This window comes from Ciona robusta, unplaced genomic scaffold, assembly GCF_009617815.1.
Source record: "Ciona robusta unplaced genomic scaffold, ASM961781v2 AP042737.1".
Classification (NCBI taxonomy): Eukaryota; Metazoa; Chordata; class Ascidiacea; order Phlebobranchia; family Cionidae; genus Ciona; species Ciona robusta.
Genome location: NW_028323116.1, coordinates 354,899 through 380,418, shown reverse-complemented (window position 1 = coordinate 380,418; position 25,520 = coordinate 354,899). Strand labels below are relative to the sequence as shown.

The following is a 25,520-nucleotide window of genomic DNA, read 5'->3' as shown; positions in this document are numbered from 1 at the left end:
TATATCGCTAGTATTTTGAACTGAAAACTTCTAATCTCCTTCGTAACACTATAAATTGCAATACGGTGCTGAGCCGCTTGCGTCCCAACATGGCGTTGCTATGCGGTATCCAAGCACGTGACCTAATCCTGCAAAAGGCCTATTACGTTCTAGAGTAGATATATTGCATACAAAATATACTTACGTTCTATGGTAGATATATTGAATATAAAACAATAAATACGTTCTAGCGTAGATATATTGAATATAAAACAATAAATACGTTCTAGGGTAGATATATTGCATACAAAACATTACTGACGTTCTAGGGTAGATATATTGCATACAAAACATTACTTACGTTCTAGGGTAGACATATTGAATAGCCTACAAAACATGAATTACGTTCTAGGGTAGATATATTGCATACAAAACATAACTGACGTTCTAGGGTAGATATATTGAACATAAAACAATAAATACGTTCTAGGGTAGATATATTGCATACAAAATAATAATTACGTTCTAGGGTACTATATTGCTTACAAAACATGAACTACGTTCTAGGGTAGATATATTGAATATAAAACAATTAATACATTCTAGCGTAGATATATTGAATATAAAACATTACTGACGTTCTAGGGTAGATATATTGAATATAAAACAATAAATACGTTCTAGGGTAGATATATTGAATATAAAACAATAAATACATTCTAGCGTAGATATATTGAATATAAAACATTACTGACGTTCTAGGGTAGATATATTGAATATAAAACAATAAATACGTTCTAGGGTATAGACATTTTGAATATAAAACAATAATTACGTTCTAGGGTAGATATAGTGAATATAAAACAATAATTACGTTCTAGGGTAGATATGTTGAATATAAAACAATAAATACGTTCTAGGGCAGATATGTTGAATATAAAACAATAATTACGTTCTAGGGTAGATATTGCATACAAAACATAACTGACGTTCTAGGGTAGATATATTGAATATAAAACAATAAATACGTTCTAGGGTAGATATATTGAATATAAAACAATAATTACGTTCTAGGGTAGATATATTACATACAAAACATAACTGACGTTCTAGGGTGGATATATTGAATATAAAACATTAATTACGTTTTAGGGTGGATATATTGAATATAAAACAATAATTACGTTCTAGGGTATAGATATGTTGAATATAATAAATACGTTCTAGGGTAGACATATTGCATACAAAACATAACTGACGTTCTAGGGTAGATATATTGAATATAAAACAATAACTACGTTCTAGGGTAGATATATTGAATACAAAACATATATAAATCAAATAAAACATTAACATACATAAAATTATATTCCATCAGTTATAAAGGATACAGCTTACTATGTAAACCTCGTGTTTTCTCGTTCTGCGACTGACATGTGATGCTACTACAATCCGTCACTGACTCGCTGCTCTTGTTCCTGCCTAATATTTGCCGCATTTTATACTGGTCTAGAGGTTAAGAGCTTTATTATGTAAAATTATCTCGCCGATAAGCGTCGGCGAATAGAATGCCGCGTGTAAGGAGAATGTTATATCAAATAGAGGAAAACTTGGCACAGTGTTCGTTCGCAATTAGGTGTTCCAACAAAAAATAAAAAACTTATATGATAACGCTAAAAAAAACCGGAAGGCGGCGCCTCACCATAAGTGGGCGCCAGTGCACCACATGTAAAGGTGATACACAAATCCGTTTCCGTCCGCATGCGTATACGCGCGTAAAATTGAGTCCGACGGTGTCTTTCCAGAATGCGTAACGTCCTTTTTCCGGCCACGCGAGGATAAAGTAAGTTACACTCATTCATTCATAATATCGCGAGCTGCGCTTAACAAAAGATTTCGCATTTTTTGACGTAGAGTCGTTATTGAGCAAACTACAGAAACTAGTATAAAAGCCGACAGAAAAACAACGGAGCATCAAATCGTCAAAATTTAAAGCAGCCAATTTTATCGTACGTAAACTTTTTGGATTTGACGAAGGGAATATAAATGTACTGGAGCACTTGCGGCAGATTCCTTCCCGTCTTCATTTTGAGAATTATTCTGAAATTTATACACACGCTTACTAATAATATGACATATAATAATATATGGACCTCACGGAAGGCTTTCGCAAATCAAAATAATATCCTGACAAAACCCAGACGTAGCTTTAATAAGCAATTTTAAAACGGCGACAGCGCTGCTAACGGCAAGTACCAACTTTTATATTGAATCTCAAATATCGGCTTTAATAGAAACACTTGCTTGTAAAGCAGATAGTATAATGATGAACTCTGTTTCTAATTTATCGTCTACCATTACTAGACGTTAGCCGATGCCTGCCAAGATCATCGATTAAGAACTATTTAATGTCATATACCACTGGTTTATCAGGAATTTTACACGTCTAATGATGCTTACCAGCGCGGTGATGTTAATTTCCCACCTCGCAATCATGCCTGGCGTACACGTTATTTTAATCAGCTTGTTGCCGACGTAAATGGCGCAGCCGTCGTTTTTTTCCGTCCCAATTCTGCTTTTATGCTGGATATGGGTACAAAGCGCATAAATGCATTCAACCATGCAGTTGGGACAATTTTTTCAGAAAACGAGGTAAGTATTTCCACGTGCGCGGTGAGCCGGGGTAATTGGACTTCTTATAAGCCCTCTACCTTTACTTTAATATATATTTGATAATCGACTAAATTTGTCTTTTCTTGGTAATTCTGATAGCGCCGTTAGTATCATTCCTCTATGGTTTGTCCCTTGTTTTGATCGACGGAAATCTATGCGGATGCAAGATGTCTTCGGTAAAACCTTTTGGTCAAATTAAACTTGGTCTTAACCTTAATATGGGTCGATCATTTGTATGGACTTTTCAGATTTGTGATGTTGATCTTGCGATCTTTGGTGCCGACTTTTTTTAATCACCATTGCATTTTACTGGACGTGTTTGCCACACCATAACATAACTTTCCTGATATACGTGTTTAGCTTCATCCAAGCGTAGAAAGGTACGCCGTCAAAGACAAACGATACCAATGGTCCTTCGCCTCTTCAAAAATTGTCTAATGCAGTGGTCTCCAACACGTGGGGCGCAACCTAAAGTTGGGTCGCCTAATAATTTATTTTATATTTCATAACGTTTTTTTTCCCTGGTATCCTTCTGCATTGTTATTATATAAAATTTTACATAATTAGTACATGCTTACGAAAAATGGCAAAACGATCTTACAACGAAAGCGTTTTTGAAACTTTGTTTCACAAATCTAGGCGGAAAACCAAAATGTTTGAAAGTTTTCTCGTCAGAATTATTAAAAAAGAACAAATTGGAACGTCGTCACGTAAAGAAATATCATTAGAATCAATGAAAAATAACAAATTGGGAACGTCACCTTATCAAATAAACCATCAACTTATTAAGTAAGCAAAATTTCAATTATTTATTCAGATCAGATAGAAATTAAACCAAATTATAGTTTGGATTATAATTTCAATTATTTATTCAGAATCGGACAGAAATTACATCAAAAGATAGTTTGGACCAAGTAAGCAACATTTCAATTATTTATTCAGTTTGGATTATAATTTCAAATATTTAGTCAGAATCAGATAGAAATTATAATCAAATCAGATAGAAATTATAGTTTGGATTATAATTTTAAATATTTATTGAGAATGAGATAAAAATTATAGTTTGGATTAACTATTTATATGCAGAATTAATTAAATCAAAAGTTAGTTTGGACCAAGTAAGCATAATTTCAATTATTTATTCAGAGCAGGTAGAAATTAAATCAAAAGATAGTTTGGATTATAAGCAGAAGAGTGAAGGTGCAGCAAAACAGAGATAAAAGAACAAGAAAGGGAGTGTTAAACTTCTCCAAAAAGAAGCCTGTTTGCAAAGCGTACGTGGTTTTAACAAAAAGAAGAGATAAAAGAACAAGACAGGGAGTGGTTTAAACTGCTCAAAAAATAATAGTCAAAGACTACTGTGACTGTATAAAGACAGTGTTTGGAATAAACAATGTTTAAAATGCTTTTGTACCTGATATGGGGTGCCCGCGTTCAACCGTGGAAATGTGATTTCATTTTTTATGGATTTTGGTGATGTGGCAGTGTGTTTGGAAATATAATTTACTTGAATTGTGCACGGTATGCTGTTAACATCAAAGTGTAGAGCCAATAGATGAAGACTCTTCATCAGCATGGTCGCCAGACGAATAAACTTCATTGACCAATCTCTCCGCAGCGCCATTTGTTGCAGAGAAATGTGGTGCTTCTGTCAAGTGAACGATGCCTCTCGGCATGCAAAGTACTGAACTCGGGAGACGTAAGAGCCTGAGCATTGTCCAAAACAATAGTGTTTGTGTAGCCGAAATGCTCGAATTTTTTAACCACTAATTAGTATTATCGAATCGGTGGGTTGAACTTCTGTAACGCTTCGACTGGTAATTGCACAAACTTTATTTGACTTGTGCACTTTCCTCCTCGTCAAAGTCTGCATCATCCCCAACCGAAAAAAAAAACGGAACATCAGAATACATCGGCATTCTGCATTCTGATGTTTAATCTCGTATTAATAAAATTTCGTAACATAGGTAAACTGATAAAATTGTGCAACATAGGTAAACCAAACATTGCCCAAAAATGAGCAAATATGTCAATTTACAGGAAAGAAGTTCTGTTAAGCGCTCTGGCTGTCTCTTCACGTCCGACTACCCGCGCCGGTTCACACGGAGCTAGAGAAAGATTTAACTGGAGGATGCTCAATGCACTGCAAAGCTTCAAAGCCGAGGCGCTCCTGTATATGTATTCAGATAATGGCATCAGCTTGGTGCTGAAAGCCTCTTGGGTGGCATTGTGAACACATCTCGCTAAGTTTAAAATGACATGGTGCTGAAAGCTTCCTGGGGCGACATGATGAACACATCTCGCTCGCTTAGTTTAAAGTGACGTACTTTCTCGTTAAACCAAGTTTTGGTAGCTAACTCAAACTATGTGCGAATTCGGGATTAGACGCAAAAGTATTACACATACCTAAGTTATGCCCGCATTATGAACACACCTCGCTCGCTAAGTTTAAAGTGACATACTTTCTCGTTAAACCGAGTTTTGGTATTACGAAGAGCACCATCTTGCTTAAACTCTCAAAAAGACCACCACTCGTTCATGGCGAATTCTTGTATTTGACGCAAAAGTTATTACACATAAATAAGTTATGCCTGCCTTATTTTCAATGAAAACTTCGCGTAAGATGGATGTAAAATTAATTTTGAAATATCGTATGTAAAAGGCGGTGATACTGGAACTGTGCATTAGCTCTTGCACGAACATTTAAACCAAAAAGAAGCAACATCACTGGACGTTTTAGCTTTTTCAGCCAAAGGCAACATTAATGTTTCCTAACCAACTGTCAGTGTAGTATTTCGTCGTTTCATAGATTGTTGTTTAATTTCGAAGCGTCATACGAATGCATGCATGAGATTATATAATCTCTACGTCGGAGTATAATCAATGTGCAGGCAGGTCGTTTATTTTTAATAGATTTTTTCCTACGTTTTTTGCGAATTACCTCATTTGAACCCGATATTTGCAGTGTGCAGGCAAGTCCTTTTTTTTAATTAATTTTTCTTTCTTAGCTTTTTTCACGAATTCTCTCATTAAACCCGTACGTCACTACCGGGCACGATAAAGACTTAGCGTGATGTGTTCATCATGCCCACCTCTGCTTAATGCGATGCAGAGATGACAATTTTCTCACTTTTTAGATTGTCAGTCAACGAAAGTATGTCAATATCGGGCACGATTTCGATCTAGCGGTGAGGTCATAATGCCACCTCTGCTTGGGTTAACTACAAAATGCACGTAACAGATCTAAAAGCCAAATGTCGTGTTTATAAACTCAACGTCTAACCGTTACAATCACAGTTTCCCTACCGCTGTAACAACTATACTAACATTTAATACATATATCAAAAAATGCCCCAAACACTCAATGGATTAAACAATATTGACGTAACAGTACTTTTGGCCAAGGTAAGTTAAGGCTTTAATATAAAAATATTTCCTTTTGAACTTGTTTTATTTGCAATTTAACGTTTTATTTTATTACAGAGTAAGAAAGAAGTCCTCAAATATGAAAATAAATCTTTGGAAATTGTTGAAAAGAAACCACATCTACGTTTGCGCCCACTTCTGAAACTGCGAGAAAGAAGAACAATTAACACGAAACATGAGCAGATCCCAACAACCAGAGAAACGAAACGACCACGCAATACCGATTCGGAAAGAGAACCTCACCACGAAATTGCTTTGCCAAATGGGAAAAAAACGTGTAACCATGTTATTTCGACGTTCGGAAAAGAAAACTCAAAGTGCTTGCAACGAAAACCCTCGAAAGAACGTTTTTTGAATAATTCAAAGCGCAAAAACAACCCTACACCTCTATATGGTTAAAAGTAGTGAAAGAGAGGCACGGAATAGCCTGTCAGCAACAACTACGACAAACGACCATGCTCCTTTAAGTCGCCATATATACTACTAACAAAACTACTTCGCTTCTTCCTTTCTGTGCGGTTGTTCCAATTTTACATTTAACTGTTCTTTTCTTTCTAAGACTTTTATTTCTTCCTTGCGCAATAAAATTACTTAATTTAAAATTGTATGGTCAGTTTTAGTTTATTCGAAATGGACTAAGGTAGAGCGTTGGCAATGTATAGCAGGGAACTGCGAGTAAAAATCTCCCCTTCGGAGAATCGAACCCCGGTTTCCGCGTCACAGGCGTTGACACTTACCATTACACTAACGGTAAAAAATAAGTTAAGCTGTTTGAGATGCAGGTGTCTTCACATGTTATTCGGTTAATTCGGTATCTTTAGGCAAACATCTGCGCTAATAAAAAGAACTGTAAAATATTTATTTAATTAAAATGCGTATAGGTCTGGTTTTTAAGGTTTTAACCGACCACCTTGATATTGTAACGAAAAATATTTAAATATCATGATTAAGATAACATCCCTAAGTTTTTTACCAAGTAAATACAAGGCTTGCTGGTATGCCATAAAAATAATATGTGTTCATATCAAAATTGTATATATAATAATGGGATTATAAAATATTGCCACGAGTGAGGATCGAACTCACGACCTTGAGATTATGAGACTCACGCGCTGCCTACTGCGCCATCGTGGCATTCCCAGTAATTTTGCTTAATATCTTACTAAAATTTCCAAATAGCGTTTCTAGAATGTTTTTTAGTGTTTTAACAGAACATGTACGAAACAACACGCAAGTTGACTATAGAACATAAGATAACTCACAATCCTCCGGAGCTTTCTTGTTAGGAATTGTCTGTTGTCCCGCCAGATAAATTTGTGGTTTAATGATAGCGTTGTTATTGAATATCTCAAAGTACCTAAACTAACTTAAGAGATAAATAGTTAATCAGTAGCGATAGTCCTTTGGTTAACTACAAATGCACGTAACAGATCTAAAAGCCAAATGTCGTGTTTATAAACTCAACGTCTAACCGTTACAATCACAACAGTTTAACTTCCGCTGTAACAACTATACTTACATTTTAATACATAAATCAAAAAATGCCCGAAACACTCAATGGATTGAACAATATTGACGTAACAGTACTTTTGGCCATGGTAAGTTAAAACTTTAATATAAAAATATTTTTTTTGAACTTGTTTTATTTGCAATTTAACATTTTATTTTATTACAGAGTATGAAGGAAGTCCTCAAATTTGAAGATAAATCTTTGGAAATTGTTGAAAAGAAACCAAATCTACGTTTGCCCCCACTTCGGAAACTGCGAGAAAGAAGAACAATTAACACGAAACATGAGCAGATCCCAACAGCCAGAGGAACGAAACGTCCACGCAATACCGATTCGGAAAGGGAACCTCACCACGAAATTATTTTGCCAAATGGGAAAAAATCGTGTAACCATGTTATTTCTACGATCGGAAAAGAAAACTCAAAGTGCTTGCAACGAAAACCTTCGAAAGAACGTTTTTTGAACAAATCAAAGCGCAAAAACAACGCTACACCTCTATGGTTAAAAGTAGTGAAAGAGAGGCACGGAATAGCCTGTCAGCAACAACTACGACAAACGACCATGCTCCTTTAAGTCGCCATATATACTATTAACAAAACTACTTCGCTTCTTCCTTTCTGTGCGGTTGTTCCAATCTTACATTTAACTGTTCTTTTCTTTCTAAGACTTTTATTTCTTCCTTGCGCAATAAAATTACCTAATTTAAAATTGTATGGACAGTTTTAGTTTATTCGTAATAGACTAAGGTAGAGCGTTGGCAATGTATAGCAGGAAACTGCGAGTAAAAATCTCCCCTTCGGAGAATCGAACCCCGGTTTCCGCGTCACAGGCGTTGACACTTACCATTACACTAACAGTAAAAAATAAGTTAAGCTGTTTGAGATGCATGTGTGTTCACATGTTATTCGGTTAATTCGGTATCTTTAGGCAAACATCTGCGCTAATAAAAAGAACTGTAAAATATTTATTTAATTAAAATGCGTACAGGTATGGTTTTTAAGGTTTTAACCGACCACCTTGATATTGTAACGAAAAATATTTAAATATCATGATTAAGATAACATCCAAAAGTTTTTTACCAAGTAAATACGAGGCTTGCTGGTATGCCATAAAAAATAATATCTTTTCATATCAAAATTGTATATATAATTATGGGAGTATAAAATATTGCCAGGAGTGAGGATCGAACTCACGACCTTGAGATTATGAGACTCACGCGCTGCCTACTGCGCCATCGTGGCATTCCCAGTAATTTTGCTTAATATCTTACTAAAATTTCCAAATAAACCAACCGTAATACTAATGTGTTACTTTTTAAATTTCACTGTATTTACTGTGTTATGATTGTAGGCCCAAAACGTACAACACTTTTTGTAAAAGTTGTGTAAAAATTAGTCAGGTTCGGTATATCAATAAACATTACGTATAGGGTACTTACCTATAACAACAAACATGTAAGTTATAAAACAAAGTGAATACTCTAGCATTTCGCCCCACAGGAATAATAACAAATTTCGTTATCGGTTACCAGTATATTAGCAACTTAAACAACGCTACCAAATAGCGTTTCTAGAATGTTTTTTAGTGTTTTAACAGAACATGTACGAAACAACACGCAGGTTGACTATAGAACATAAGATAACTCACAATCCTCCGGAGCTTTTTTGTTAGGAATTGTCTGTTGTCCCGCCAGATAAATTTGTGGTTTAATGATAGCGTTGTTATTGAATATCTCAAAGTACCTAAACTAACTTAAGAGATAAATAGTTAATCAGTAGTGATAGTCCTTTGGTTAACTACAAATGCACGTAACAGATCTAAAAGCCAAATGTCGTGTTTATAAACTCAACGTCTAACTGTTACAATCACAACAGTTTAACTTCCGCTGTAACAACTATACTTACATTTTAATACATAAATCAAAAAATGCCCGAAACACTCAATGGATTGAACAATATTGACGTAACAGTACTTTTGGCCATGGTAAGTTAAAACTTTAATATAAAAATATTTTTTTTGAACTTGTTTTATTTGCAATTTAACATTTTATTTTATTACAGAGTATGAAGGAAGTCCTCAAATTTGAAGATAAATCTTTGGAAATTGTTGAAAAGAAACCAAATCTACGTTTGCGCCCACTTCGGAAACTGCGAGAAAGAAGAACAATTAACACGAAACATGAGCAGATCCCAACAACCAGAGGAACGAAACGTCCACGCAATACCGATTCGGAAAGGGAACCTCACCACGAAATTATTTTGCCAAATGGGAAAAAATCGTGTAACCATGTTATTTCTACGATCGGAAAAGAAAACTCAAAGTGCTTGCAACGAAAACCTTCGAAAGAACGTTTTTTGAACAAATCAAAGCGCAAAAACAACGCTACACCTCTATGGTTAAAAGTAGTGAAAGAGAGGCACGGAATAGCCTGTCAGCAACAACTACGACAAACGACCATGCTCCTTTAAGTCGCCATATATACTATTAACAAAACTACTTCGCTTCTTCCTTTCTGTGCGGTTGTTCCAATCTTACATTTAACTGTTCTTTTCTTTCTAAGACTTTTATTTCTTCCTTGCGCAATAAAATTACCTAATTTAAAATTGTATAGACAGTTTTAGTTTATTCGTAATAGACTAAGGTAGAGCGTTGGCAATGTATAGCAGGAAACTGCGAGTAAAAATCTCCCCTTCGGAGAATCGAACCCCGGTTTCCGCGTCACAGGCGTTGACACTTACCATTACACTAACGGTAAAAAATAAGTTAAGCTGTTTGAGATGCATGTGTGTTCACATGTTATTCGGTTAATTCGGTATCTTTAGGCAAACATCTGCGCTAATAAAAAGAACTGTAAAATATTCATTTAATTAAAATGCGTATAGGTCTGGTTTTTAAGGTTTTAACCGACCACCTTGGTATTGTAACGGAAAATAATTAAATATCACGATTAAGATAACATCCAAAAGTTTTTTACCAAGTAAATACGAGGCTTGCTGGTATGCCATAAAAAATAATATGTGTTCATATCAAAATTGTATATATAATTATGGGAGTATAAAATATTGCCACGAGTGAGGATCGAACTCACGACCTTGAGATTATGAGACTCACGCGCTGCCTACTGCGCCATCGTGGCATTCCCAGTAATTTTGCTTAATATCTTACTAGAATTTCCAAATAAACCAACCGTAATACTAATGTGTTACTTTTTAAATTTCGCTGTATTTACTGTGTTATGATTGTAGGCCCAAAACGTACAACACTTTTTGTGAAAGTTGTGTAAAAATTAGTCTGGTTCGGTATATCAATATACATTACTTATAGGGTACTTACCTATAACAACAAACATGTAAGTTATAAAACAAAGTGAATACTCTAGCATTTCGCCCCACAGGATTAATAACAAATTTCGTTATCGGTTACCAGTATATTAGCAACTTAAACAAAGCTACCAAATAGCTTTTCTAGAATATTTTTTAGTGTTTTAACAGAACATGTACGAAACAACACGCAAGTAGACTATAGAACATAAGATAACTTACAATCCTCCGGAGCTTTCTTGTTAGGAATTGTCTGTTGTCCCGCCAGATAAATTTGTGGTTTGATGATAGCGTTGTTATTGAATATCTCAAAGTACCTAAACTAACTTTAGAGATAAAGAGTTAATCAGTAGCGATAGTCCTTTGGTTAACTACAAATGCACGTAACAGATCTAAAAGCCAAATGTCGTGTTTATAAACTCAACGTCTAACCGTTACAATCACAACAGTTTAACTACCGCTGTAACAACTATACTTACATTTTAATACATATATCAAAAAATGCCCGAAACACTCAATGGATTGAACAATATTGACGTAACAGTACTTTTGGCCATGGTAAGTTAAAACTTTAATATAAAAATATTCCCCTTTGAACTTGTTGTATTTGCAATTTAACGCTTTATTTTATTACAGAGTATGAAAGAAGTCCTCAAATTTGAAGATAAATCTTTGGAAATTGTTGAAAAGAAACCACATCTACGTTTGCGCCCACTTCGGAAACTGCGAGAAAGAAGAACAATTAACGCGAAACATGAGCAGATCCCAACAACCAGAGGAACGAAACGTCCACGCAATACCGATTCGGAAAGGGAACCTCACCACGAAATTGCTTTGCCAAATGGGAAAAAATCGTGTAACCATATTATTTCGACGATCGGAAAAGAAAATTCAAAGTGCTTGCAACGAAAACCTTCGAAAGAACGTTTTTTGAATAAATCAAAGCGCAAAAACAACGCTACACCTCTATGGTTAAAAGTAGTGAAAGAGAGGCACGGAATAGCCTGTCAGCAACAACTACGACAAACGACCTTGCTCCTTTAAGTCGCCATATATACTATTAACAAAACTACTTCGCTTCTTTCTTTCTGTGCGGTTGTTCCAATCTTACATTTAACTGTTCTTTTCTTTCTAAGACTTTTATTTCTTCCTTGCGCAATAAAATTACCTAATTTAAAATTGTATGGACAGTTTTAGTTTATTCGTAATAGACTAAGGTAGAGCGTTGGCAATGTATAGCAGGAAACTGCGAGTAAAAATCTCCCCTTCGGAGAATCGAACCCCGGTTTCCGCGTCACAGGCGTTGACACTTACCATTACACTAACGGTAAAAAATAAGTTAAGCTGTTTGAGATGCAGGTGTGTTCACGTGTTATTCGGTTAATTCGGTATCTTTAGGCAAACATCTGCGCTAATAAAAAGAACTGTAAAATAATTATTTAATTAAAATGCGTATAGGTCTGGTTTTTAAGGTTTTAACCGACCACCTTGGTATTGTAACGGAAAATAATTAAATGTCATGATTAAGATAACATCCAAAAGTTTTTTACCAAGTAAATACGAGGCTTGCTGGTATGCCATAAAAAATAATATGTGTTCATATCAAAATTGTATATATAATTATGGGAGTATAAAATATTGCCACGAGTGAGGATCGAACTCAAGACCTTGAGATTATGAGACTCACGCGCTGCCTACTGCGCCATCGTGGCATTCCCAGTAATTTTGCTTAATATCTTACTAAAATTTCCAAATGAACCAACCGTAATACTAATGTGTTACTTTTTAAATTTCACTGTATTTACTGTGTTATGATTGTAGGCCCAAAACGTACAACACTTTTTGTGAAAGTTGTGTAAAAATTAATCAGGTTCGGTATATCAATAAACATTACTTACAGGGTACTTATCTATAACAACAAACATGTAAGTTATAAAACAAAGTGAATACTCTAGCAAATCGCCCCACAGGATTAATAACAAATTTCGTTATCGGTTACCAGTATATTAGCAACTAAAACAACGCTACCAAATAGCTTTTCTAAAATATTTTTTATTGTTTTAACAGAACATGTACGAAACAACACGCAAGTGGACTATAGAACATAAGATAACTTACAATCCTCCGGAGGTTTCTTGTTAGGAATTGTCTGTTGTCCCGCCAGATAAATTTGTGGTTTGATGATAGCGTTGTTATTGAATATCTCAAAGTACCTAAACTAACTTAAGAGATAAATAGTTAATCAGTAGTGATAGTCCTTTGGTTAACTACAAATGCACGTAACAGATCTAAAAGCCAAATGTCGTGTTTATAAACTCAACGTCTAACCGTTACAATCACAACAGTTTAACTACCGCTGTAACAACTATACTTACATTTTAATACATAAATCAAAAAATGCCCGAAACATTCAATGGATTGAACAATATTGACGTAACAGTACTTTTGGCCATGGTAAGTTAAAACTTTAATATAAAAATATTTTTTTTGAACTTGTTTTATTTGCAATTTAACATTTTATTTTATTACAGAGTATGAAGGAAGTCCTCAAATTTGAAGATAAATCTTTGGAAATTGTTGAAAAGAAACCAAATCTACGTTTGCGCCCACTTCGGAAACTGCGAGAAAGAAGAACAATTAACACGAAACATGAGCAGATCCCAACAACCAGAGGAACGAAACGTCCACGCAATACCGATTCGGAAAGGGAACCTCACCACGAAATTATTTTGCCAAATGGGAAAAAATCGTGTAACCATGTTATTTCTACGATCGGAAAAGAAAACTCAAAGTGCTTGCAACGAAAACCTTCGAAAGAACGTTTTTTGAACAAATCAAAGCGCAAAAACAACGCTACACCTCTATGGTTAAAAGTAGTGAAAGAGAGGCACGGAATAGCCTGTCAGCAACAACTACGACAAACGACCTTGCTCCTTTAAGTCGCCATATATACTATTAACAAAACTACTTCGCTTCTTTCTTTCTGTGCGGTTGTTCCAATCTTACATTTAACTGTTCTTTTCTTTCTAAGACTTTTATTTCTTCCTTGCGCAATAAAATTACCTAATTTAAAATTGTATGGACAGTTTTAGTTTATTCGTAATAGACTAAGGTAGAGCGTTGGCAATGTATAGCAGGAAACTGCGAGTAAAAATCTCCCCTTCGGAGAATCGAACCCCGGTTTCCGCGTCACAGGCGTTGACACTTACCATTACACTAACGGTAAAAAATAAGTTAAGCTGTTTGAGATGCAGGTGTGTTCACATGTTATTCGGTTAATTCGGTATCTTTAGGCAAACATCTGCGCTAATAAAAAGAACTGTAAAATATTTATTTAATTAAAATGCGTATAGGTCTGGTTTTTAAGGTTTTAACCGACCACCTTGGTATTGTAACGGAAAATAATTAAATATCATGATTAAGATAACATCCAAAAGTTTTTTACCAAGTAAATACGAGGCTTGCTGGTATGCCATAAAAAATAATATGTGTTCATATCAAAATTGTATATATAATTATGGGAGTATAAAATATTGCCACGAGTGAGAATCGAACTCACGACCTTGAGATTATGAGACTCACGCGCTGCCTACTGCGCCATCGTGGCATTCCCAGTAATTTTGCTTAATATCTTACTAAAATTTCCAAATAAACCAACCGTAATACTAATGTGTTACTTTTTAAATTTCACTGTATTTACTGTGTTATGATTGTAGGCCCAAAACGTACAACACTTTTTGTGAAAGTTGTGTAAAAATTAGTCAGGTTCGGTATATCAATAAACATTACTTATAGGGTACTTACCTATAACAACAAACATGTAAGTTATAAAACAAAGTGAATACTCTAGCATTTCGCCCCACAGGATTAATAACAAATTTCGTTATCGGTTACCAGTATATTAGCAACTAAAACAACGCTACCAAATAGCTTTTCTAAAATATTTTTTATTGTTTTAACAGAACATGTACGAAACAACACGCAAGTTGACTCTAGAACATAAGATAACTTACAATCCTCCGGAGCTTTCTTGTTAGGAATTGTCTGTTGTCCCGCCAGATAAATTTGTGGTTTGATGATAGCGTTGTTATTGAATATCTCAAAGTACCTAAACTAACTTAAGAGATAAATAGTTAATCAGTAGTGATAGTCCTTTGGTTAACTACAAATGCACGTAACAGATCTAAAAGCCAAATGTCGTGTTTATAAACTCAACGTCTAACCGTTACAATCACAACAGTTTAACTACCGCTGTAACAACTATACTTACATTTTAATACATAAATCAAAAAATGCCCGAAACACTCAATGGATTGAACAATATTGACGTAACAGTACTTTTGGCCATGGTAAGTTAAAACTTTAATTTAAAAATATTTTTTTTGAACTTGTTTTATTTGCAATTTAACATTTTATTTTATTACAGAGTATGAAAGAAGTCCTCAAATTTGAAGATAAATCTTTGGAAATTGTTGAAAAGAAACCAAATCTACGTTTGCGCCCACTTCGGAAACTGCGAGAAAGAAGCACAATTAACACGAAACATGAGCAGATCCCAACAACCAGAGGAACGAAACGTCCACGCAATACCGATTCGGAAAGGGAACCTCACCACGAAATTGCTTTGCCAAATGGGAAAAAATCGTGTAACCATGTTATTTCTACGATCGGAAAAGAAAACTCAAAGTGCTTGCAACGAAAACCTTCGAAAGAACGTTTTTTGAATAAATCAAAGCGCAAAAACAACGCTACACCTCTATGGTTAAAAGTAGTGAAAGAGAGGCACGGAATAGCCTGTCAGCAACAATTACGACAAACGACCATGCTCCTTTAAGTCGCCATATATACTATTAACAAAACTACTTCGCTTCTTCCTTTCTGTGCAGTTGTTCCAATCTTACATTTAACTGTTCTTTTCTTTCTAAGACTTTTATTTCTTCCTTGCGCAATAAAATTACCTAATTTAAAATTGTATGGACAGTTTTAGTTTATTCGTAATAGACTAAGGTAGAGCGTTGGCAATGTATAGCAGGGAACTGCGAGTAAAAATCACCCCTTCGGAGAATCGAACCCCGGTTTCCGCGTCACATGCGTTGACACTTACCATTACACTAACGGTAAAAAATAAGTTTAGCTGTTTGAGATGCAGGTGTCTTCACATGTTATTCGGTTAATTCGGTATCTTTAGGCAAACATCTGCGCTAATAAAAAGAACTGTAAAATAATTATTTAATTAAAATGCGTATAGGTCTGGTTTTTAAGGTTTTAACCGACCACCTTGGTATTGTAACGGAAAATAATTAAATGTCATGATTAAGATAACATCCAAAAGTTTTTTACCAAGTAAATACGAGGCTTGCTGGTATGCCATAAAAAATAATATGTGTTCATATCAAAATTGTATATATTATTATGGGAGTATAAAATATTGCCACGAGTGAGGATCGAACTCACGACCTTGAGATTATGAGACTCACGCGCTGCCTACTGCGCCATCGTGGCATTCCCAGTAATTTTGCTTAATATCTTACTAAAATTTCCAAATGAACCAACCGTAATACTAATGTGTTACTTTTTAAATTTCACTGTATTTACTGTGTTATGATTGTAGGCCCAAAACGTACAACACTTTTTGTGAAAGTTGTGTAAAAATTAATCAGGTTCGGTATATCAATAAACATTACTTACAGGGTACTTATCTATAACAACAAACATGTAAGTTATAAAACAAAGTGAATACTCTAGCATTTCGCCCCACAGGATTAATAACAAATTTCGTTATCGGTTACCAGTATATTAGCAACTAAAACAACGCTACCAAATAGCTTTTCTAAAATATTTTTTATTGTTTTAACAGAACATGTACGAAACAACACGCAAGTGGACTATAGAACATAAGATAACTTACAATCCTCCGGAGGTTTCTTGTTAGGAATTGTCTGTTGTCCCGCCAGATAAATTTGTGGTTTGATGATAGCGTTGTTATTGAATATCTCAAAGTACCTAAACTAACTTAAGAGATAAATAGTTAATCAGTAGTGATAGTCCTTTGGTTAACTACAAATGCACGTAACAGATCTAAAAGCCAAATGTCGTGTTTATAAACTCAACGTCTAACCGTTACAATCACAACAGTTTAACTACCGCTGTAACAACTATACTTACATTTTAATACATAAATCAAAAAATGCCCGAAACACTCAATGGATTGAACAATATTGACGTAACAGTACTTTTGGCCATGGTAAGTTAAAACTTTAATTTAAAAATATTTTTTTTGAACTTGTTTTATTTGCAATTTAACATTTTATTTTATTACAGAGTATGAAAGAAGTCCTCAAATTTGAAGATAAATCTTTGGAAATTGTTGAAAAGAAACCAAATCTACGTTTGCGCCCACTTCGGAAACTGCGAGAAAGAAGCACAATTAACACGAAACATGAGCAGATCCCAACAACCAGAGGAACGAAACGTCCACGCAATACCGATTCGGAAAGGGAACCTCACTACGAAATTGCTTTGCCAAATGGGAAAAAATCGTGTAACCATGTTATTTCTACGATCGGAAAAGAAAACTGAAAGTGCTTGCAACGAAAACCTTCGAAAGAACGTTTTTTGAATAAATCAAAGCGCAAAAACAACGCTACACCTCTATGGTTAAAAGTAGTGAAAGAGAGGCACGGAATAGCCTGTCAGCAACAATTACGACAAACGACCATGCTCCTTTAAGTCGCCATATATACTATTAACAAAACTACTTCGCTTCTTCCTTTCTGTGCAGTTTTTCCAATCTTACATTTAACTGTTCTTTTCTTTCTAAGACTTTTATTTCTTCCTTGCGCAATAAAATTACCTAACTTAAAATTGTATGGACAGTTTTAGTTTATTCGTAATAGACTAAGGTAGAGCGTTGGCAATGTATAGCAGGAAACTGCGAGTAAAATCTCCCCTTCGGAGAATCGAACCCCGGTTTCCGCGTCACAGGCGTTGACACTTACCATTACACTAACGGTAAAAAATAAGTTAAGCTGTTTGAGATGCAGGTGTGTTCACATGTTATTCGGTTAATTCGGTATCTTTAGGCAAACATCTGCGCTAATAAAAAGAACTGTAAAATATTTATTTAATTAAAATGCGTATAGGTCTGGTTTTTAAGGTTTTAACCGACCACCTTGGTATTGTAACGGAAAATAATTAAATATCATGATTAAGATAACATCCAAAAGTTTTTTACCAAGTAAATACGAGGCTTGCTGGTATGCCATAAAAAATAATATGTGTTCATATCAAAATTGTATATATAATTATGGGAGTATAAAATATTGCCACGAGTGAGGATCGAACTCACGACCTTGAGATTATGAGACTCACGCGCTGCCTACTGCGCCATCGTGGCATTCCCAGTAATTTTGCTTAATATCTTACTAAAATTTCCAAATAAACCAACCGTAATACTAATGTGTTACTTTTTAAATTTCACTGTATTTACTGTGTTATGATTGTAGGCCCAAAACGTACAACACTTTTTGTGAAAGTTGTGTAAAAATTAGTCAGGTTCGGTATATCAATAAACATTACTTATAGGGTACTTACCTATAACAACAAACATGTAAGTTATAAAACAAAGTGAATACTCTAGCATTTCGCCCCACAGGATTAATAACAAATTTCGTTATCGGTTACCAGTATATTAGCAACTAAAACAACGCTACCAAATAGCTTTTCTAAAATATTTTTTATTGTTTTAACAGAACATGTACGAAACAACACGCAAGTTGACTCTAGAACATAAGATAACTTACAATCCTCCGGAGCTTTCTTGTTAGGAATTGTCTGTTGTCCCGCCAGATAAATTTGTGGTTTGATGATAGCGTTGTTATTGAATATCTCAAAGTACCTAAACTAACTTAAGAGATAAATAGTTAATCAGTAGTGATAGTCCTTTGGTTAACTACAAATGCACGTAACAGATCTAAAAGCCAAATGTCGTGTTTATAAACTCAACGTCTAACCGTTACAATCACAACAGTTTAACTACCGCTGTAACAACTATACTTACATTTTAATACATAAATCAAAAAATGCCCGAAACACTCAATGGATTGAACAATATTGACGTAACAGTACTTTTGGCCATGGTAAGTTAAAACTTTAATTTAAAAATATTTTTTTTGAACTTGTTTTATTTGCAATTTAACATTTTATTTTATTACAGAGTATGAAAGAAGTCCTCAAATTTGAAGATAAATCTTTGGAAATTGTTGAAAAGAAACCAAATCTACGTTTGCGCCCACTTCGGAAACTGCGAGAAAGAAGCACAATTAACACGAAACATGAGCAGATCCCAACAACCAGAGGAACGAAACGTCCACGCAATACCGATTCGGAAAGGGAACCTCACCACGAAATTGCTTTGCCAAATGGGAAAAAATCGTGTAACCATGTTATTTCTACGATCGGAAAAGAAAACTCAAAGTGCTTGCAACGAAAACCTTCGAAAGAACGTTTTTTGAATAAATCAAAGCGCAAAAACAACGCTACACCTCTATGGTTAAAAGTAGTGAAAGAGAGGCACGGAATAGCCTGTCAGCAACAATTACGACAAACGACCATGCTCCTTTAAGTCGCCATATATACTATTAACAAAACTACTTCGCTTCTTCCTTTCTGTGCAGTTGTTCCAATCTTACATTTAACTGTTCTTTTCTTTCTAAGACTTTTATTTCTTCCTTGCGCAATAAAATTACCTAATTTAAAATTGTATGGACAGTTTTAGTTTATTCGTAATAGACTAAGGTAGAGCGTTGGCAATGTATAGCAGGGAACTGCGAGTAAAAATCACCCCTTCGGAGAATCGAACCCCGGTTTCCGCGTCACATGCGTTGACACTTACCATTACACTAACGGTAAAAAATAAGTTTAGCTGTTTGAGATGCAGGTGTCTTCACATGTTATTCGGTTAATTCGGTATCTTTAGGCAAACATCTGCGCTAATAAAAAGAACTGTAAAATAATTATTTAATTAAAATGCGTATAGGTCTGGTTTTTAAGGTTTTAACCGACCACCTTGGTATTGTAACGGAAAATAATTAAATGTCATGATTAAGATAACATCCAAAAGTTTTTTACCAAGTAAATACGAGGCTTGCTGGTATGCCATAAAAAATAATATGTGTTCATATCAAAATTGTATATATAATTATGGGAGTATAAAATATTGCCACGAGTGAGGATCGAACTCACGACCTTGAGATTATGAGACTCACGCGCTGCCTACTGCGCCATCGTGGCATTCCCAGTAATTTTGCTTAATATCTTACTAAAATTTCCAAATGAACCAACCGTAATACTAATGTGTTACTTTTTAAATTTCACTGTATTTACTGTGTTATGATTGTAGGCCCAAAACGTACAACACTTTTTGTGAAAGTTGTGTAAAAATTAATCAGGTTCGGTATATCAATAAACATTACTTACAGGGTACTTACCTATAACAACAAACATGTAAGTTATAAAACAAAGTGAATACTCTAGCATTTCGCCCCACAGGATTAATAACAAATTTCGTTATCGGTTACCAGTATATTAGCAACTAAAACAACGCTACCAAATAGCTTTTCTAAAATATTTTTTATTGTTTTAACAGAACATGTACGAAACAACACGCAAGTTGACTCTAGAACATAAGATAACTTACAATCCTCCGGAGCTTTCTTGTTAGGAATTGTCTGTTGTCCCGCCAGATAAATTTGTGGTTTGATGATAGCGTTGTTATTGAATATCTCAAAGTACCTAAACTAACTTAAGAGATAAATAGTTAATCAGTAGTGATAGTCCTTTGGTTAACTACAAATGCACGTAACAGATCTAAAAGCCAAATGTCGTGTTTATAAACTCAACGTCTAACCGTTACAATCACAACAGTTTAACTACCGCTGTAACAACTATACTTACATTTTAAAACATAAATCAAAAAATGCCCGAAACACTCAATGGATTGAACAATATTGACGTAACAGTACTTTTGGCCATGGTAAGTTAAAACTTTAATTTAAAAATATTTTTTTTGAACTTGTTTTATTTGCAATTTAACATTTTATTTTATTACAGAGTATGAAAGAAGTCCTCAAATTTGAAGATAAATCTTTGGAAATTGTTGAAAAGAAACCAAATCTACGTTTGCGCCCACTTCGGAAACTGCGAGAAAGAAGCACAATTAACACGAAACATGAGCAGATCCCAACAACCAGAGGAGCGAAACGTCCACGCAATACCGATTCGGAAAGGGAACCTCACCACGAAATTGCTTTGCCAAATGGGAAAAAATCGTGTAACCATGTTATTTCTACGATCGGAAAAGAAAACTCAAAGTGCTTGCAACGAAAACCTTCGAAAGAACGTTTTTTGAATAAATCAAAGCGCAAAAACAACGCTACACCTCTATGGTTAAAAGTAGTGAAAGAGAGGCACGGAATAGCCTGTCAGCAACAATTACGACAAACGACCATGCTCCTTTAAGTCGCCATATATACTATTAACAAAACTACTTCGCTTCTTCCTTTCTGTGCAGTTGTTCCAATCTTACATTTAACTGTTCTTTTCTTTCTAAGACTTTTATTTCTTCCTTGCGCAATAAAATTACCTAATTTAAAATTGTATGGACAGTTTTAGTTTATTCGTAATAGACTAAGGTAGAGCGTTGGCAATGTATAGCAGGGAACTGCGAGTAAAAATCACCCCTTCGGAGAATCGAACCCCGGTTTCCGCGTCACATGCGTTGACACTTACCATTACACTAACGGTAAAAAATAAGTTTAGCTGTTTGAGATGCAGGTGTCTTCACATGTTATTCGGTTAATTCGGTATCTTTAGGCAAACATCTGCGCTAATAAAAAGAACTGTAAAATAATTATTTAATTAAAATGCGTATAGGTCTGGTTTTTAAGGTTTTAACCGACCACCTTGGTATTGTAACGGAAAATAATTAAATGTCATGATTAAGATAACATCCAAAAGTTTTTTACCAAGTAAATACGAGGCTTGCTGGTATGCCATAAAAAATAATACGTGTTCATATCAAAATTGTATATATAATTATGGGAGTATAAAATATTGCCACGAGTGAGGATCGAACTCACGACCTTGAGATTATGAGACTCACGCGCTGCCTACTGCGCCATCGTGGCATTCCCAGTAATTTTGCTTAATATCTTACTAAAATTTCCAAATGAACCAACCGTAATACTAATGTGTTACTTTTTAAATTTCACTGTATTTACTGTGTTATGATTGTAGGCCCAAAACGTACAACACTTTTTGTGAAAGTTGTGTAAAAATTAATCAGGTTCGGTATATCAATAAACATTACTTACAGGGTACTTACCTATAACAACAAACATGTAAGTTATAAAACAAAGTGAATACTCTAGCATTTCGCCCCACAGGATTAATAACAAATTTCGTTATCGGTTACCAGTATATTAGCAACTAAAACAACGCTACCAAATAGCTTTTCTAAAATATTTTTTATTGTTTTAACAGAACATGTACGAAACAACACGCAAGTGGACTATAGAACATAAGATAACTTACAATCCTCCGGAGCTTTCTTGTTAGGAATTGTCTGTTGTCCCGCCAGATAAATTTGTGGTTTGATGATAGCGTTGTTATTGAATATCTCAAAGTACCTAAACTAACTTAAGAGATATATAGTTAATCAGTAGTGATAGTCCTTTGGTTAACTACAAATGCACGTAACAGATCTAAAAGCCAAATGTCGTGTTTATAAACTCAACGTCTAACCGTTACAATCACAACAGTTTAACTACCGCTGTAACAACTATACTTACATTTTAATACATAAATCAAAAAATGCCCGAAACACTCAATGGATTGAACAATATTGACGTAACAGTACTTTTGGCCATGGTAAGTTAAAACTTTAATTTAAAAATATTTTTTTTGAACTTGTTTTATTTGCAATTTAACATTTTATTTTATTACAGAGTATGAAGGAAGTCCTCAAATTTGAAGATAAATCTTTGGAAATTGTTGAAAAGAAACCAAATCTACGTTTGCGCCCACTTCGGAAACTGCGAGAAAGAAGAACAATTAACACGAAACATGAGCAGATCCCAACAACCAGAGGAACGAAACGTCCACGCAATACCGATTCGGAAAGGGAACCTCACCACGAAATTATTTTGCCAAATGGGAAAAAATCGTGTAACCATGTTATTTCTACGATCGGAAAAGAAAACTCAAAGTGCTTGCAACGAAAACCTTCGAAAGAACGTTTTTTGAACAAATCAAAGCGCAAAAACAACGCTACACCTCTATGGTTAAAAGTAGTGAAAGAGAGGCACGGAATAGCCTGTCAGCAACAACTACGACAAACGACCATGCTCCTTTAAGTCGCCATATATACTATTAACAAAACTACTTCGCTTCTTTCTTTCTGTGCGGTTGTTCCAATCTTACATTTAACTGTTCTTTTCTTTCTAAGACTTTTATTTCTTCCTTGCGCAATAAAATTACCTAATTTAAAATTGTATGGACAGTTTTAGTTTATTCGTAATAGACTAAGGTAGAGCGTTGGCAATGTATAGCAGGGAACTGCGAGTAAAAATCACCCCTTCGGAGAATCGAACCCCGGTTTCCGCGTCACATGCGTTGACACTTACCATTACACTAACGGTAAAAAATTAGTTTAGCTGTTTGAGATGCAGGTGTCTTCACATGTTATTCGGTTAATTCGGTATCTTTAGGCAAACATCTGCGCTAATAAAAAGAACTGTAAAATAATTATTTAATTAAAATGCGTATAGGTCTGGTTTTTAAGGTTTTAACCGACCACCTTGGTATTGTAACGGAAAATAATTAAATGTCATGATTAAGATAACATCCAAAAGTTTTTTACCAAGTAAATACGAGGCTTGCTGGTATGCCATAAAAAATAATATGTGTTCATATCAAAATTGTATATATAATTATGGGAGTATAAAATATTGCCACGAGTGAGGATCGAACTCACGACCTTGAGATTATGAGACTCACGCGCTGCCTACTGCGCCATCGTGGCATTCCCAGTAATTTTGCTTAATATCTTACTAAAATTTCCAAATGAATCAACCGTAATACTAATGTGTTACTTTTTAAATTTCACTGTATTTACTGTGTTATGATTGTAGGCCCAAAACGTACAACACTTTTTGTGAAAGTTGTGTAAAAATTAATCAGGTTCGGTATATCAATAAACATTACTTATAGGGTACTTACCTATAACAACAAACATGTAAGTTATAAAACAAAGTGAATACTCTAGCATTTCGCCCCACAGGATTAATAACAAATTTCGTTATCGGTTACCAGTATATTAGCAACTAAAACAACGCTACCAAATAGCTTTTCTAAAATATTTTTTATTGTTTTAACAGAACATGTACGAAACAACACGCAAGTTGACTCTAGAACATAAGATAACTTACAATCCTCCGGAGCTTTCTTGTTAGGAATTGTCTGTTGTCCCGCCAGATAAATTTGTGGTTTGATGATAGCGTTGTTATTGAATATCTCAAAGTACCTAAACTAACTTAAGAGATAAATAGTTAATCAGTAGTGATAGTCCTTTGGTTAACTACAAATGCACGTAACAGATCTAAAAGCCAAATGTCGTGTTTATAAACTCAACGTCTAACCGTTACAATCACAACAGTTTAACTACCGCTGTAACAACTATACTTACATTTTAATACATAAATCAAAAAATGCCCGAAACACTCAATGGATTGAACAATATTGACGTAACAGTACTTTTGGCCATGGTAAGTTAAAACTTTAATTTAAAAATATTTTTTTTGAACTTGTTTTATTTGCAATTTAACATTTTATTTTATTACAGAGTATGAAGGAAGTCCTCAAATTTGAAGATAAATCTTTGGAAATTGTTGAAAAGAAACCAAATCTACGTTTGCGCCCACTTCGGAAACTGCGAGAAAGAAGAACAATTAACACGAAACATGAGCAGATCCCAACAACCAGAGGAACGAAACGTCCACGCAATACCGATTCGGAAAGGGAACCTCACCACGAAATTATTTTGCCAAATGGGAAAAAATCGTGTAACCATGTTATTTCTACGATCGGAAAAGAAAACTCAAAGTGCTTGCAACGAAAACCTTCGAAAGAACGTTTTTTGAACAAATCAAAGCGCAAAAACAACGCTACACCTCTATGGTTAAAAGTAGTGAAAGAGAGACACGGAATAGCCTGTCAGCAACAACTACGACAAACGACCATGCTCCTTTAAGTCGCCATATATACTATTAACAAAACTACTTCGCTTCTTTCTTTCTGTGCGGTTGTTCCAATCTTACATTTAACTGTTCTTTTCTTTCTAAGACTTTTATTTCTTCCTTGCGCAATAAAATTACCTAATTTAAAATTGTATGGACAGTTTTAGTTTATTCGTAATAGACTAAGGTAGAGCGTTGGCAATGTATAGCAGGAAACTGCGAGTAAAAATCTCCCCTTCGGAGAATCGAACCCCGGTTTCCGCGTCACAGGCGTTGACACTTACCATTACACTAACGGTAAAAAATAAGTTAAGCTGT

General features: G+C 34.7%; 8 protein-coding genes, 1 long non-coding RNA gene and 10 other non-coding genes across 19 annotated transcripts in view; 9 read left to right on the top strand and 10 right to left on the bottom strand.

Annotated features, from left to right (window-relative positions):
- LOC149724248 (uncharacterized) overlaps window positions 1–25,520 on the top strand; it is a 177,150-nt gene that overhangs the window by 6,195 nt on the left and 145,435 nt on the right. The gene's annotated exons all lie outside the window — the stretch shown is intronic.
- Window positions 7,140–7,212, bottom strand: Trnam-cau (transfer RNA methionine (anticodon CAU)). Its single transcript has one exon. It is a non-coding gene; the product is annotated as a tRNA-Met (tRNA).
- Trnam-cau (transfer RNA methionine (anticodon CAU)) lies at window positions 8,757–8,829 on the bottom strand. Its single transcript has one exon. It is a non-coding gene; the product is annotated as a tRNA-Met (tRNA).
- Window positions 9,477–10,185, top strand: LOC149724282 (uncharacterized). Its single transcript, XM_089893214.1, has 2 exons — window positions 9,477–9,571; window positions 9,649–10,185. Exons 1-2 carry the CDS (start codon window positions 9,515–9,517, stop codon window positions 10,054–10,056), a joined length of 465 nt encoding a protein of 154 aa, XP_089749340.1. The 5' UTR covers window positions 9,477–9,514; the 3' UTR covers window positions 10,057–10,185.
- Window positions 10,652–10,724, bottom strand: Trnam-cau (transfer RNA methionine (anticodon CAU)). The gene has a single exon. It is a non-coding gene; the product is annotated as a tRNA-Met (tRNA).
- LOC149724280 (uncharacterized) lies at window positions 11,410–12,130 on the top strand. The gene is made up of 2 exons (XM_089893212.1): window positions 11,410–11,466; window positions 11,545–12,130. The coding sequence occupies exons 1-2, from the start codon at window positions 11,410–11,412 to the stop codon at window positions 11,950–11,952; spliced, it is 465 nt and encodes a 154-aa protein (XP_089749338.1). The 3' UTR covers window positions 11,953–12,130.
- Window positions 12,548–12,620, bottom strand: Trnam-cau (transfer RNA methionine (anticodon CAU)). Its single transcript has one exon. It is a non-coding gene; the product is annotated as a tRNA-Met (tRNA).
- LOC149724278 (uncharacterized) lies at window positions 13,306–14,025 on the top strand. The gene is made up of 2 exons (XM_089893213.1): window positions 13,306–13,362; window positions 13,440–14,025. The coding sequence occupies exons 1-2, from the start codon at window positions 13,306–13,308 to the stop codon at window positions 13,845–13,847; spliced, it is 465 nt and encodes a 154-aa protein (XP_089749339.1). The 3' UTR covers window positions 13,848–14,025.
- Trnam-cau (transfer RNA methionine (anticodon CAU)) lies at window positions 14,443–14,515 on the bottom strand. Its single transcript has one exon. It is a non-coding gene; the product is annotated as a tRNA-Met (tRNA).
- LOC149724276 (uncharacterized) lies at window positions 14,511–16,288 on the top strand. Its single transcript, XM_089893238.1, has 2 exons — window positions 14,511–15,257; window positions 15,335–16,288. The coding sequence occupies exons 1-2, from the start codon at window positions 15,201–15,203 to the stop codon at window positions 15,740–15,742; spliced, it is 465 nt and encodes a 154-aa protein (XP_089749364.1). The 5' UTR covers window positions 14,511–15,200; the 3' UTR covers window positions 15,743–16,288.
- On the bottom strand, window positions 16,338–16,410 carry Trnam-cau (transfer RNA methionine (anticodon CAU)). Its single transcript has one exon. It is a non-coding gene; the product is annotated as a tRNA-Met (tRNA).
- On the top strand, window positions 18,053–20,189 carry LOC149724273 (uncharacterized). The gene is made up of 2 exons (XM_089893217.1): window positions 18,053–19,046; window positions 19,124–20,189. Exons 1-2 carry the CDS (start codon window positions 18,990–18,992, stop codon window positions 19,529–19,531), a joined length of 465 nt encoding a protein of 154 aa, XP_089749343.1. The 5' UTR covers window positions 18,053–18,989; the 3' UTR covers window positions 19,532–20,189.
- Window positions 18,232–18,304, bottom strand: Trnam-cau (transfer RNA methionine (anticodon CAU)). The gene has a single exon. It is a non-coding gene; the product is annotated as a tRNA-Met (tRNA).
- Trnam-cau (transfer RNA methionine (anticodon CAU)) lies at window positions 20,127–20,199 on the bottom strand. Its single transcript has one exon. It is a non-coding gene; the product is annotated as a tRNA-Met (tRNA).
- LOC149724271 (uncharacterized) lies at window positions 20,885–21,914 on the top strand. Its single transcript, XM_089893216.1, has 2 exons — window positions 20,885–20,941; window positions 21,019–21,914. Exons 1-2 carry the CDS (start codon window positions 20,885–20,887, stop codon window positions 21,424–21,426), a joined length of 465 nt encoding a protein of 154 aa, XP_089749342.1. The 3' UTR covers window positions 21,427–21,914.
- On the bottom strand, window positions 22,022–22,094 carry Trnam-cau (transfer RNA methionine (anticodon CAU)). The gene has a single exon. It is a non-coding gene; the product is annotated as a tRNA-Met (tRNA).
- Window positions 22,288–23,730, top strand: LOC149724269 (uncharacterized). Its single transcript, XM_089893237.1, has 2 exons — window positions 22,288–22,836; window positions 22,914–23,730. The coding sequence occupies exons 1-2, from the start codon at window positions 22,780–22,782 to the stop codon at window positions 23,319–23,321; spliced, it is 465 nt and encodes a 154-aa protein (XP_089749363.1). The 5' UTR covers window positions 22,288–22,779; the 3' UTR covers window positions 23,322–23,730.
- Window positions 23,917–23,989, bottom strand: Trnam-cau (transfer RNA methionine (anticodon CAU)). Its single transcript has one exon. It is a non-coding gene; the product is annotated as a tRNA-Met (tRNA).
- LOC149724267 (uncharacterized) lies at window positions 24,164–25,310 on the top strand. The gene is made up of 2 exons (XM_089893202.1): window positions 24,164–24,731; window positions 24,809–25,310. The coding sequence occupies exons 1-2, from the start codon at window positions 24,675–24,677 to the stop codon at window positions 25,214–25,216; spliced, it is 465 nt and encodes a 154-aa protein (XP_089749328.1). The 5' UTR covers window positions 24,164–24,674; the 3' UTR covers window positions 25,217–25,310.

Bases quoted from the DNA above. Each gene is read 5' to 3' on its own strand.
- LOC149724276 (XM_089893238.1), top strand. From the start codon at position 15,201: ATGCCCGAAACACTCAATGGATTGAACAATATTGACGTAACAGTACTT. The intron at 15,258-15,334 runs GTAAGTTAAAAC...ATTTTATTACAG, and splicing joins TAACAGTACTTTTGGCCATG to AGTATGAAAGAAGTCCTCAA.
- LOC149724282 (XM_089893214.1), top strand. From the start codon at position 9,515: ATGCCCGAAACACTCAATGGATTGAACAATATTGACGTAACAGTACTT. The intron at 9,572-9,648 runs GTAAGTTAAAAC...ATTTTATTACAG, and splicing joins TAACAGTACTTTTGGCCATG to AGTATGAAGGAAGTCCTCAA.
- LOC149724269 (XM_089893237.1), top strand. From the start codon at position 22,780: ATGCCCGAAACACTCAATGGATTGAACAATATTGACGTAACAGTACTT. The intron at 22,837-22,913 runs GTAAGTTAAAAC...ATTTTATTACAG, and splicing joins TAACAGTACTTTTGGCCATG to AGTATGAAGGAAGTCCTCAA.
- LOC149724267 (XM_089893202.1), top strand. From the start codon at position 24,675: ATGCCCGAAACACTCAATGGATTGAACAATATTGACGTAACAGTACTT. The intron at 24,732-24,808 runs GTAAGTTAAAAC...ATTTTATTACAG, and splicing joins TAACAGTACTTTTGGCCATG to AGTATGAAGGAAGTCCTCAA.
- LOC149724278 (XM_089893213.1), top strand. From the start codon at position 13,306: ATGCCCGAAACATTCAATGGATTGAACAATATTGACGTAACAGTACTT. The intron at 13,363-13,439 runs GTAAGTTAAAAC...ATTTTATTACAG, and splicing joins TAACAGTACTTTTGGCCATG to AGTATGAAGGAAGTCCTCAA.
- LOC149724280 (XM_089893212.1), top strand. From the start codon at position 11,410: ATGCCCGAAACACTCAATGGATTGAACAATATTGACGTAACAGTACTT. The intron at 11,467-11,544 runs GTAAGTTAAAAC...ATTTTATTACAG, and splicing joins TAACAGTACTTTTGGCCATG to AGTATGAAAGAAGTCCTCAA.
- LOC149724273 (XM_089893217.1), top strand. From the start codon at position 18,990: ATGCCCGAAACACTCAATGGATTGAACAATATTGACGTAACAGTACTT. The intron at 19,047-19,123 runs GTAAGTTAAAAC...ATTTTATTACAG, and splicing joins TAACAGTACTTTTGGCCATG to AGTATGAAAGAAGTCCTCAA.
- LOC149724271 (XM_089893216.1), top strand. From the start codon at position 20,885: ATGCCCGAAACACTCAATGGATTGAACAATATTGACGTAACAGTACTT. The intron at 20,942-21,018 runs GTAAGTTAAAAC...ATTTTATTACAG, and splicing joins TAACAGTACTTTTGGCCATG to AGTATGAAAGAAGTCCTCAA.